This window comes from Cetorhinus maximus, chromosome 1 (genome assembly GCF_964194155.1).
Source record: "Cetorhinus maximus chromosome 1, sCetMax3.hap1.1, whole genome shotgun sequence".
Classification (NCBI taxonomy): domain Eukaryota; kingdom Metazoa; phylum Chordata; class Chondrichthyes; order Lamniformes; family Cetorhinidae; genus Cetorhinus; species Cetorhinus maximus.
This window is the reverse complement of record NC_135879.1, coordinates 212,022,066-212,036,261: the sequence shown is the minus strand read 5'-3', so window position 1 is coordinate 212,036,261 and position 14,196 is coordinate 212,022,066. Positions and strand designations below refer to the sequence as shown.

The following is a 14,196-nucleotide window of genomic DNA, read 5'->3' as shown; positions in this document are numbered from 1 at the left end:
TGATTTTAAAAACCCACCAGAAGACCTCATTGCTGTAGGTTGAGAGTTCTAATACCATTGTCTCCAGTGAGGAAACCCCAAGAACTAGCAGCTATTGTGGACCGAGGCCCTTCAGCTGTGAACAAGCATCTGGACACTCCATGATTATTTTTTTTTCTGAGTTTACTTGTTCCTTGGCCAAGATTTTAATATCTGAAAGTTTTGCTTCATTCTTGCATGCTTGAGGGGATTGTGTGTGTTTCTTGTATTTGTAGGTAGTAGGACACATTTGTACATTTTGAACCTTGCGTTAATAATTTCTGCATCTTTATCCAAGTGAGTTTTAGCAATAGAGCTAACGCTTTACTTGTTAACTTAAGCAACCTGGTTGGTTTATTTCTTGTACCAAGCTATACACAGTTAGATGTTCATATTGAACTGGCAATATCACCTCCCTTTTAAATTCAAACTTTGTTATAACCAACTCAGGAGTGGGACAGAGAGAGGAATCAGTTCACCCCCATCATAATAGTCATAACAACGATGACCATTTGGATCAGACACCAGTAAACTGTACCAAGATTGTTTATCCTAAGGAGTGATGGACATCAATTGGATTTGTTCAAACAGAACAATAAAAGCTTGGAAGACAATGCTGGCTGTTATCTAATGAAAGTACGTGTTATTGTGATCCTCAAATAAAGCTAAAATTCAAATAAATGGCCAACAACATATTTCAAACAATAAATTTAAAAACCCATCTAATTTGATGTCAAAATTGAAACCCTTCTCTTCATTTCACTCATTCTATTGTGTTGCGTCATGCATAAACCAGATAACACAAAAAGAAAAATTTAGATTCAACTATGGGCATCAATCAATTGAGGAGGTGGATTCCAATCAAATTAAAAGGGTGCAAAAATCGACTTCAGTAACCAATCAGCTATTAGTCAGAATTTGAAGTTCACTGTTAGTAATTTAGAGGTAGTTTTTTTTTTAAACATGCTTTTTTCAAATCCATGTGTTCATGAATTAAGTACCCTGACACTGAAGGATGCCCAATCCCCTGATCTGTCAGATCTTGGTTAAACCATAGGAAGAAGTATGGGACATGTATACACTGCACTGGCAATTCAATGAGCCCCCATGACTTAGTGGATAAAGAAATCAAGCCCTGCTGATTAGAAGGTACAAGTTTTATTTCTCATCTGTACTGAACTCAGCCTGAATAGCTGATTGGCTGCTAAAACCGGCCTTAGCCCTTACAACTCTAACATTGGAAGAGCCAGCAGCTTCAGAGGAGGAAAGAAAATTCAGGAAGTACAACAATTCATCTATGACTGCACAAAGTCTAAACCACACTCACCAGGTTCTCTACATCTGTACGGGCCAACACATATGTTCTCACATTCGGGTTCTGATGCAACAAGGTGTACAGCAGAAGAGTGGCCTGGTCAGATTTCTGCTGCTCATACAGTGCTGTGTACAAACTGTTGAAATTTATCTGGAAGCAGTAGGAGTTTGGTGTCTGGATGGCGGTATTATCTGAAATGAAGGATTACAAGAAGTAAATAAAAGTATCTGGCAAATTTGGACTTCAACACTGTTCTTGACTTGTAATTTTATACTGCTGTTAATATAAATGAAAAACTAAGTTTGGCACATCCACATTATCACCTCAATAGATTAGTGCATGTTTGATAACCCAGTGTAGGGAAGACATATTGTGGTCCTGGCGTGGAAGGAAATAAATAGAGAGATATTGCATCTCCCATAGTTGCATTGCAAGATGTCAAACAAAGGCATCTAAAAGTAGAGTTGTTAAAAAGAGAAACAAAATGTCTTGAGGTAGATGAGCAGCCATGATCTAGTTGAACGCCGGATCAGGGTCGGGAGGCCAAATGGCCTACTCCAGCTCCTATTTCTTATGTTTCTATGGTTACAACAGAGGTTTCCATCTCAACAGAAATCGGAGTAGGTTTACTGGAGAAATATGCTTGAAATATGTGGAACTGCTTTATAGGTGGTGGAAAATTACCAAAGACAGAGGTTGCTAGGATGGAAGAGGAGAACAGTGCAAGCACCTACTGCAACATTTTCTTGTAGATTGATGAATCTACTGTGTTTCTCATACATTTTCACTTTTAATTTCATTTTTTTAAACCCTCTTCCTGTTTATGTTTGTGTGGCTTTCTGCGTCCACTATTTGCACATTCTTTTGTTTCTCTTTAAATCTCTGAAACCTCTCTTTAAATCTCTGAAGCCTCTATTTATATTTATCAGTTTACGGGTTATTCAACATATTAGCTATTCTTTCTCCATCTCTATTTTTCCAACTATACTAAAATGCTCGTTTACCCTTCAGTCTTCAGTTACCTGATACCAACACGTATTTGTTTCTTTTTAGATGCTAAGTAATCTGCTGTGTAATTCCAGCATTTTGTTTTTATTTCATATTCCCATCATTTAGTTTTTTTTTACTTTTAATAAAATCGTATTTTCTTTAAAATCAGTCCAGTTCTGGATTTGCAAAGGGGTGTTGAAAGAATCAGGTGATCAGTGATGGCAATAAATAAAAAGTGGTGATACGGTGCTTCAGGAATTCAACTACATTTGCTTAGATGTATATTCATTTAAAGTATAAATTTTACTTTCATATTTCCAGAGTTGGTACCCGCCATGCTTTGTGAAAATAAATGGTGCCTCTAATTCCAATTTTTTCTAAAAACAGCCGATATTTGTCTTCATAACATTTGGATAATACAGTGAGCTGTTTTATGATTCCATTTCCTTTTTTACCGATAGTACTACTTCTGGAGTATCTTCAACAGTGTAAAATATGAGCACATTGATTAAATGCCCATTTTTTTTAAACTAAGATTTTTTTTTTACATAGGAGTATTTCCTTTTTCTTTAAACAAAGCTGCACTACCTTAAAGCTTTTAAAAAACTATCAAGATTATGTACTTTCCACTTCAGCTCTCTGTAAACAGAAATTATATCACTAACCTCGACATGTTTTCTGAAACAAGCAATGCTTGTTCTTATCATATTCTGTAACTGCTAGTGATCAGCAGAATTTAGACCATTAATTGTTACAGTGTCATTTCATGATGTTCAACTTAGCAGGACTGCCCCAAGACCAATGTGCGTAATGTCTTAGTCCTGAGTTGCTGTTTACTGATGACCCCACGCTAGCATCTCGCACTGAAGCTTACTTACAGCAGCTTGCAGATCGGTTCTCCCAGGCCTGCAAGGAGTTTGGATGGACAGTCAGCATTAGCAAGACCAAAGTTATGGGCCAGGACATAGAGACTCCACCTTCCATTAACATCGGCAACCTCACGCTGGAGCTCAACAGCTTCACACACCTCAGATCAACTATTAGCAGCAGCCAAAATCAGCACCAGGATTTCCAAGGCCTCAGCTGTCACATCAAAGTCGAGAGGTCAAGTGTGAACCAACAGCAAACTAACCAAAAATACAAAGCTCCGTGTTTACCAGGCTTGTGTTCTCAGCACCCTCTTCTACAGCAGCAAAGCATGGACAACTTATGAATGCCAAGAAAGGTGGCTGAACAGCTTCCACCTTTGCTGCCTCAAATGAATATTGAGAATCTCCTGGCAGGACACAGTGTGGAGCTCTTCATGAAGAAGGGTCATACAGACTCAAAACGTTAACTCTGTTTCTCTCTCCACAGATGCTGCTAGACCTGCTGAGTTTTTCCAGCATTTTCTGCTTTTGTTTCAGATGTCTAGCATCTGCAGTATTTTGCTTTCAGCCAATCTGCTTTCCATGCTAATATGTTACCCACTACGCCATGTGCTTTTATTTTCCTTAATAACGTTTGATGTGGGACCTTATCAAATGCCTTCTGGAAATCCAAGTACAGTATGTCTACAGGCTCCCCTTTATCCACTGCACATGTTACTCCTTCAAAACACTCCAATAAATTGGTTAAACGATTTTCCTTTCACAAAACCATGCTGACTCTTCCCGATTGCCTTGAGCTCTTCTAAGTGCCCAGCTATAACCTCTTTAATGATTGATTCTAACAACTTCCCCACGACAGACATCAAGCTAACTTTCCTAAAATTTCCTGTTTTCTGCCTCCCCCCCTTCTTCAATAGAGGTGTTATATTTGCTACTTTCCGGTCTGATGGAACCTTTGCAGAATCTAGCAAATTTTGGAAAATTCACTCCAGCGCATCGACTACCTCAGTAGCCACCTCTTTTAAGACCTTAGGATGTAGTCCATCGGGACCCGGAGACTTGCCAGCCTGCAGCTCCATCAATTTGCTCAGTAACATTTCCCTAGTGATTTCAATTTCACTAAGTTCCTTTCTCCCTTTCACCTCCTAATTTGCAGCTGTTCCTGGAATGTTTTTTGTATCCTCTATAGTGAACACAAGCAAAATATTTGTTCATTTCTTCTTCCATTTCCTTATTATCTACTATTAACTTCCCACCATCACTCTCTAGAGGACCAACACTCACTTTACTTACTCTTTTCCTTTTTAAATACCTGTTGAAACTCTTGCTATCCGTTTCACATTTTTAGCTAGCTTCCTCTCATACCTCTAATTTTTTTCTTCTGATTAACCTTTTAGTCATTCTCTGCCGTTCTTCATATGCTGTCCAATCATCTATCCTGCCACTCATTTTTGCGGAGTTGTATGCTTTTTCCTTAAGTTTGACGCTTCCCTTGACTTCTTTAGTTAACCACAGATAGTGGGTCCTCCCCTTAGAATTTTTCTTTGTGATAGGAATGTACTTATTCTGAATACTCTGAAATATCCCCTTAAATGTTTGCCACTGCTTCTCTATTGATCTATCCTCTAGCCTAGTTTCGCAGCACTATGCTACAACAGCGCCCTAATTCAGGCATTATCCAATTCCTCAATCAAGCAATCTACAAGTCTTTGGTGCAATGAGTACATCTGACAGTTAGCAGGTGAACAGTTAAAAGGGGATATATTTTTTTTTAATTTGCAGGCTTAACACAAACCTTGTGTATTCTTGAAGGACATTATCGACTGTCTGTATGGATTTGGGCTTTCTGGTGTGTTGCTCAGGTTAGATAAAACAAGCAGCAGCAGGAGACTTCGATTAGCCAGTGGGGACGACAGGTCCCCTTGCTGGGTTGCCTTATTCCCAACTCCTCCCAAGGTAAGAACTGTCCAGAGGCCAGCTGTTGAAGAGAAAGAAAGAAAAGAGATGAGAGTGTGTCCTCAATGCTTCATAAATCCATTTTCTTGCATCCACTCTTCCTTCCTGGCTCACAGTTAATAAAAAGCAATTTACTTTTATGATGAAGGTAACAAATGACTGTACTGGGAAACATAACACATCACCTGCTTATTTAGGACAGATCAAGACCAAAGCAAAGGTACATTTGCAATACAATAAATTCAACTTCAAGATAGCAATTCTGCGACACAATTTCCATGTCCATTTCTGGGATACTATTAGCAATAAACAAAGGTTCTATAAATGTTGTCTTCATAGCAAAGCCCAATCCTGTATTTCCCTTAGCTAAAAGTGGAAAGCCAGACAATTCCCATACCCCCAACCCAAAAAGGCACCACTTCCCACAGTACCAAGTGGCAACCAAATAAGTTGACAAAAGCAAGCTATCTTATTCTTCTGTTGGTGAAAAATAATTCATAGTATAAAAAAAGCATTTTCACCAACAGGAAGAAATGTAAACTTTAACTGTATTATAGACATGATATTCACAGCAGGTCAAAATGGTTACAATTAGTCTCAAGTGAGGACGGATTAGTACTGAGATTCGGCGCAGTAGCTTGAAAATCGAGAGCATGATTTTCCTGATGGCTACAAAAAATCAGAGGCCAGCAGTCAGGTAACCATACAAATGACTGTACTCTGCTCATTCATAGCCCTCAGGAGGTTATGCCACCACCTTTTTACCCAAAGCATGATATCAAAGTTAGGGTGGTCTTTAGCAGCAACAGTGCAAGGTAAACCCATGATAAAAGCTGTCATGGATAATCACAAAAACAGACAAACCATCCTTGCCTCCAAGCGTGCTGGGCGATAATGATAATCCCCAGCTAGAAAAGAACATTTTATGATGACATTTAAGGCACTTCACTCACCCAAATGGCTAATTGCAATGAGGGCCAAGATTTTCAAATTCCCGCCCGAAGTCAACGGACCTTTGGCTGGTCCATCAAATTTTCCGTCTCACCCATGACAATTCCTGCCATGGGCAGGACCGGAAAATCCCAGCTGAGATAAGCAAGCACTCAAACAAGTCCTCCATAGGGTCCAGTAAAATACTTTCTCAATATCCAAGACAGATTACTGGCCATTGTTATACTAATCGCCATATAGTTTCCTGCTTTCTCTCTCCTTCCTTTCTTGAATAGTGTTATATCTGTGGCTTTCCAATCCACAGGGCCCTTTCCAGAATCTAGGGAATTTTGGAAGATTACAACCAATGTATCCACCATCTCTCCAGCCACTTCCTTTAAGACTCTAGGATGCAAGCCATCAGATCCAGGGCACATTTCAACCTTGAGTCCTTTTAGTTTTCCTAGTACATTTTCTCTTGTGATTATGATGGTTTTAAGGTTCTCTCTCCCCTTTTGCCCCCTGCTTTTCTATTATCCTTGAGGACGCAACAGGGTGAAAAGATTGAGGAGGTTGGGTTTCTTGTCTTGGGGAAAAAAAACTAAGTGGAGGCCTGATGGAGGTCTTTAAAATTATAAGGGATTCGATGGACTGGGTGAAGAGAAACTTTTTCCATTTGCTGGGGCCATAAATGTACGATAGCAACTAACAAATCAAACATAGAATTTACAAGGAATAGAATTTACAATGAGAGCAGTGAGAATATGGAACCCATTGCAATAGAGTGGTTGAAGCAGAGAGCACTGAAGGCATTAAGGCAACAGTTGATGCACAGATGAACATAAGAATATAAGAACTAGGAGGAGTAGGCAATTCAGCCCCTTGAGCCTGCCCCGCCATTCAATACGATCATGGCTGATCTCATTTCAGCCTCAACTCCAATTTCCCACCCTCTCCCCATAACCTCTCAACCCATTACTAATTAAAAATCTGTCTATCTCCTCCTCAAATTTGTTCAGCGCCCTGGCATCCACTGCACAGATTCACCACCCTTTGAGAAAAGTAATTCCTCCTCATCTCTGATTTAAATCTACCACCCCTTAGCCTAAAACTATGGCCTCTCATTCTAGAATGCCCCACAAGGGGAAACATCTGCTCCATGTCTACTTTGTCTACACCCTTTAGCATCTTATATACCTCAATTAGATCTCCTTTCATCCTTCTAAACTCTAGGGAGTATAGGCCTAAACAGCTCAATCTCTCCTCATAAGGCAAACCCTACATCTCTGGAATCAATCTAGTGAGCCTCCTCTGAACCCCCTCCAGTGCAACTACATCCTTCCTCAAGTAGGGGGACCAGTACTCCAGGTGTGATCTCACCAATGCCTTGTACAGTTGCAACAACACTTCCCTATTTTTATACTCTATTCCTTTAGCAATAAATGCTAAAATTCCATTTGCCTTCCTTATTACCTGCTGTACCTGCATTCTAGCTTTCAGCGATTCATGCATGAGGACACACAGATCCCTCTGCACTGAAGCATTCTGAAGTTTCTCTCCATTTAAATAATAAGTCGCCTTTTTATTCTTCCAACCAAAGTGGATAACCTCATAGTCATCCACGTTAAACTCCATCTGCCAAATTTTGGCCCATTCACCTAACCTATCCATATCCATTTGTAAATTTCTTATTTCTTCATTGCAACTTACTTTCCCACCTATTTTGGTGTCATCTGCAAATTTAGTTATAGTACCTTCTATCCCTGAATCCAAGTCACTAATATAGATTGTAAATAATTAGACCGAACCCTGTGGCACTCCACTAGTCACAGCTTACCATCTAGAAAATGACCCATTTATCCTGACTCTCTGCTTTCTGTTGGTTAGTCAATCCTCTATCCAAGCTCATATATTACCCCTAACTCCATGTGATCTTATCTTGTGTATTAATCTTTTGTGCGGCACCTTATCAAAGGCCTCTGGAAGTCCAGATATACCACATCTACAGGTTCCCCATTATCTACTTTGCTTGTCACATCTTCAAAGAACTCTAGCAAATTGGTCAAACACAATTTACTCTTCATAAAACCATGCTGACTCTGATGGATTGCATTTTGACTTTCCAAATGCCCCATTACTACTTAATAATACTTAATAATGGATTCCAACAATTTCCCAATGACTAACTGGGTCTATAGTTTCCTACTTTCACCAACCCCCCCACCCCACCCTCCCCCTCCACCTCCCCTTGAATAAGGGCGTTATATTAGCATTTTTCCAATCCACTGGAACCTTTCCAGAATCCAGGGAATTTTGGAATATTATAGCCAGTGCATCCACTATCTCCGCTGTCACTTCCTTTATGACCCTGGGATGTAGGCCATCTGGGCACTTGTCACCCTTTAATCCCAATAGTTTGCTCAGTACTTTTTCACTAGTGATGGTGATTGTTCTAAGTTCCTCTTTCTCTATACACTCTGCACTACCTGTTACTATTGGAGTGGTACTAGTGTCTTCCACTGTGAAAACTGAGGCAAAATATTGATTAAGCGTCACTGCCATTTCTGCATTCCCCACTATTAACTCCCCAGTCTCGTCCTCCAAGGGACCAACATTCACTTTAGCTACTCTCTTTCCTTTCATATACTTGTAGAAGCTTTTGCTATCAGTTTTTACATTTTGCGCTAATTTTCTTTCATAATTTACCTTTGCTCTTTTTATTATTTTTTTTTCAGTAACCCTTTGTTGATCTTTAAAAGTTTCCCAATCTTCCAGCCTGCCACTGACCTTTGCAATTTGGTATGCCTTAGTTTTTGCCTTTAAGTTATCTTTAACTTCCTTACTTAGCCATGGATGCTTTTTCCCCCTCTTACCATCTTTCTTCCGCATTGGGATATATTTTACTTGGGAGGAATTGAATATCTCCTTAAATATCTGCCACTGTTCATCAACTGTCCTACCTTGTAGTCTTCCTGTCCCAGTCCACTAGGGCCAAATCTGCCCTCCAGAACACTAGCATGAGACTCAAGTTTCTCGCACTCAAACTGAACTTGAAATTCTATCATACTATGATCACTCTTCCCTAGAGGATCCTTTGCTATGAGATCATTAATTAATCCCATCTCATTACACAAAACTAAATCCAGAATAGCCTGCTCCCTGGTTGGTTCCACAAAATATTGCTCCAAGAAACAATCTCTAATACACTCTATGAACTCTCCCTCAAGGCTGCCCTTGCCAATTTGATTAGTCCAGTCTATATGCATATTAAAATCACCCATGATTATTGCCGTGCCTTTCTTACATGCTCCCAGTATTTCCAGGTTTATACTGTGCCCTGCTGCTAAACTACGGTTTGGGGACCTATAGATTACTCCCACCAGGGACTTCTTTCCCTTGTTATTTCTTATTTCTACCCAGACTGACTCTACATCTTGCTCTCCAGTGCCTATATCATTCCTCACTATAGCACTGATCTCTTCCTTTACTAACAAAACTACACCACCTCCTTTTCTTTCCTACCTATCCTTCTGAAACAGAGTACCCTTGGTATTCAACTCTCAAACCTGTTCTCCCTGTAACCACGTCTCAGTAATCGCCACCAAATCATACCTATTTATCTCTATTTGTGCTGTTAACTCATTAGTTTTATTCCGAATGCTACATGCATTCAGATACAAAACCTTTAAGTTTGCCCTATTGTCAATTTTCCCTATTCGTATATGATTCTTTGGTGCAATATGGCGTTCACACACTCTGTCCCTTCCTTTCACTTTTTGATAGCAATCAGCCTCGTCACTAACCTGCACTCTTACCCTGTCCTTAAACTTTGATTTTTTATATTTCCATGCAACTGAACCCTCCCCACCACTATTTAGTTTAAAACCCTATCTACAACCCTAGTTATGCGGTTCGCCAGGACACTGGTCCCAGCATGATTCAAGTGGAGCCCGTCCAAACGGAATAGCTCCCTCCTTCCCCAGTACAGGTGCCAATGTCCCATGAATTGAAACCAATTCTCCCACACCAATCTTTTGAACCACGCATTTACCTCTTTAATCTTATTGACCCTGTGCCAATTAGCTCATGGCTCAGGTAGTAATCTGGAGATTATTATCTTTTTGGTTCTGCTTTTTAATTTAGCCCCTAGCTACTTGTATTCCCTCAGCAGAACCTCTTTCCTTCTTCTACCTATATTGTTGGTACCTACGTGGACCACGACAACTGGATCTTTCCCCTCCAACCCCAAGTTCCTCTGCAGCCCAGATGAGATATCCTTAACCCTGGCACCACGTAGGCAACACAGCCTTCGGGACTCTCGATCCTGGCTACAAAGAACAGTATCCAATCCCCTAACTATACTATCCCCGATTACAACTACATTTCTCTTTTCTCCTCCCACATGAATGGCTCCATGTACCACCATGAAAAGCATTGGGGGAAAGGCTTATGTGGAGTAAAAATACCTGTATATACCAGCTGGGTCAAATAGCCTAATTCCTGTGCTGTAGATTTTGATGTAATTCTATCCGTTGCAATGCCCTTGCCAAAGAACAGTGTGCAGAAGCATAGAATTGACCGATGATGACTTGATACACTATGATGAATTTCAACCAGAGTATTGGAGACATGTTAACCACTTGAAGTCAGTCTCCTTTGGACACATTTTCTCTCATCAGTGCTGATTTATGCCTCTTCCCAACAACCAGGAGTGTTTGAAGACATATAACGCAATAGTATGGCAAGCACTCAACGCCCTTTATGTTTTCTTCCCACATCTAAATATTATACAAATTGAGCGGATAAATATACTCTGGCTGAATTTAAACCCAAGGCTTGCTGATCTCATCCTGCACTGGGTTGCCAGATGACATCAGATTGGAGCTGATGAGGCTCCTAAACTGCTAAGCTTATACTGTTGCAATACAATTTCCATTGTATCAGCAGTGACAAAGCAAAAAAATAAGCAAGTGTCTCAGCTTTCACCTAACGATGATATAAGAATACATCTATTTTGATAGAGGGATAAGCACTACAGCTGGCTTATCCTCAAGTACTCATGAATAAATTATAGCCATTTCGCACTTTATTTTAAAACTCAAGATGACTGATCTTCAAGTGGCTTTTGCTAACTTACATATTATCAAGGCTAGAAATGCAAAGGTGTCTTTTACTCAAGTGAGCTCATTGTTGGATAACTGCATGCAACATCTTGGGGTTACCATTGACCAGAAACTTAACTGGACGGGGCAGAAATACTGTTGCTACAAGGAGAGGTCTGAGGATGGGAAATCCGCAGCTAGTAACTCATCTCGTGATTCCCCAAAACCTGTCCACCATCTACAAAGCACAAGTCAGGAGTATGATCCACTTGCCTTGTTGAGTGCAACTCCAATGACACTCAAGAAGTTCAACATCATCCAGGACAAAGCAGCCCACTTGATTGGCACCCCATCCACCAACTTAAACAGTCATTGCCTCTGCCACCAGCACACAGTAAACAGCAAAGACAATTTGAGTTCAAGCACCTTCATGCAATACTGATTGAGGGAACACTTTAAGATTGAAATTAATTAAGAGCATCACATAAGCATTACAGTAGTATTTTTTTTTATTCATTCACACGATGTGGGCTTCGCTGGCTGGGCCAGCATACATTGCCCATCCCTAGTTGCCCTCGAGAAGGTGGTGGTGAGCTGCCTTCTTGAACTGTTGCAGTCCATGTGGTGTAGGTACACCCAGTGCTGTTAGAGAGGGAGTTCCAGGGTTTTGACCAAGTGACTGTGCAGGAACGGTGATATATCTTCAAACCAAGATGATGAGTGACTTGGGGGGTGGGGGGGGACGGACGGGACTTCCAGGTAATGGTGCTCCCGTGTGTCTGCTGCCCTTGTCCTTCTAGATGCTAGTAGTTGTGGGTTTGGGAGGTGCTGTCGAAAGAGCCTTGGTGAATTCCTAAAGTGCACCTTGCTGATGTTACACACCGCTGCTACTCTGCGTCGATGGTGGAGAGAGTGAATGTTTATGGATGTGGTGCCAATCAAGAGGGCTGCTTTGTCCTGGATGGTGTCAAGCTTCTTGAGTGTTGTGGGAGCCGCACTCATCCAGGCAAGTGGGGAGTACTCCATCACACTCCTGACTTGTGCCTTGTAGATGGTGGACAGGTTTTGGAGAGTCAGGAGGTGAGTTACTCATCGCAGGATTCCTAGCCTCTGATCTGCTCTTGTAGCCACAGTATTTATATGGCTAGTCCGGTTCAGCTTCTGGTCAATGGTAACCCCCAGGATGTTGACAGTGGGGGATTCATTGATGGTTATGCAATTAAACATCAAGGGGCAATGGTTAGATTCTCTCTTATTGGAGATGGTCATTGCCTGACACCTGTGTGGCGCGGATGTTTCTTGCCACTTGTCAGCTCAAGCCTGGATATTGTCTAGGTCCAGGTCTTGTTGCATTTGCACATGGACTGCTTCAGTATCTGGGGAGTCGCAAATGGTGAATATTGTGCAATCATCAGCGAATACCCCCACTTCTGACCTTATGATGGAAGGAAAGTCATTGATGAAGCAGCTGAAGATGGTTGGGCCTAGGACACTACCCTGAGGAACCCCTGCAGCGATGTCCTGGAGCTGAGATGACTAATCTCCAACAACCACAACTATCTTCCTTTGTGCTAGATATGACTCCAATCAGTGAAGAGGTGTTAGACCAAATATAATTTTTTTGAAAGTACATTGGTGCTAATATACAAAATAATTCTCATAAAACACAGCTGTGAGATGTTTTATGTATGAGGAGTGTCTCTAACAGGTGCAGTTCAATTCTGACTAACATCATTTGAAACATTCAAACAACAAACAGAACATCAAATAATGATACATTAGAATTTACTAGTGATCAGGACATAATTACATATATGGCTGACAAGTAAAGAAAATGGCATACACCACTGCTATTCCCTTTGATGAGAATTGTTTACACACCTTAGTACCAAATCTATAATTTTTTAAACATTCTTTTCAAATTAATATCTTGATCACTGACAAATATAGGTCTCTTACTTTAACTATAGAAGTAGGAAGAAAGCAGGAAAATGTCACCCACAACAAAAGTGTTGACTGAGTATTTTCTAGAATTTAAGCAATTGTTAAACTAACATAACCAGATCTGAACAACAATGGCTCTGAACAACAATGTATATAATGAACCATACAAACCAAGGTTATCCCAAGTTTTAACTCTGGTGCTGAGTTAACCGACTTCATCATCAAAGGTGAAAGGGCCCATACAATTTGTCATAGTGACAGTCAAGAAAAAGGTGTGAACATGAGATGAGGACAGGGGGCAGGCTGCTGGAACTCATTGTTGAGGGTCCCACATATAAAATGGCTAATTGTGCAAATGCCAGAGGCCAAACAGTAACTGACCAGCTCCTTGAATAAAGTAGCGGATAAGATATGATGACAATAAGAAAGATTGGTACACTGTTTGCCTCATGAAGGCCATGAAAGTTTAACAATTGAAAAAGTGAAAAATGCTGAAATTAACTACATGTTCACAGAATGAACTACCTCAACATGTAAAAGATCTATATTATTTAATCAAATAAAATATTGGGAGGTAGCCCAGCAGTTGGTGTTAATATTTACCCTCCACACGAGCAGGTAGTTCTAATCACAAATACCCATCATGTTTCCATATCCTTTCACTACTTTTTTCTTTATTCACCTCTCCAATCTAATGTTGAAACCTGACAGCTTTCGCCTCAACCACTAATCCTGGAAGTAGTATTTTATATTGAAATCAGAAAGCTATTTGAAGCCTAGGAAGATTTAAAAAACACAGCAAATTTATGGAGATCAACACCAAATATTTCCTAATATTTTCTAACAATGAAAATTCCATTTGTGTTCTGAAACAATATTGTGTTATAGAAAGCTGATAGTCCATGTATTGTCTGAATATTTATGGAAATGCTATTTGACATCAATTCAATATTGCTCAACAGTTAAATGCACGCTACAGCTCTTTCATCAACAGCAAAAATATACACTGTGATAGAGTGGCACCAAAGCTCCTGTGCTCACACAAATTACTACAGATAAGACCTCAAATTCT

At 40.3% G+C, this 14,196-nt stretch overlaps 1 protein-coding gene across 5 annotated transcripts in view; it reads right to left on the bottom strand.

Moving 5' to 3' along the window:
* dym (dymeclin) overlaps nt 1–14,196 on the bottom strand; it is a 531,615-nt gene that overhangs the window by 363,544 nt on the left and 153,875 nt on the right. For all 5 annotated transcript variants that reach the window (XM_078552754.1, XM_078552781.1, XM_078552773.1 and 2 more), the window contains exons 9-10: nt 4,988–5,170; nt 1,346–1,524 (exon numbers count right to left, since the gene is read on the bottom strand). In XM_078552754.1, coding sequence (XP_078408880.1) covers nt 1,346–1,524; nt 4,988–5,170 — 362 coding nt within the window. The remainder of the gene's footprint in view (nt 1–1,345; nt 1,525–4,987; nt 5,171–14,196) is intronic.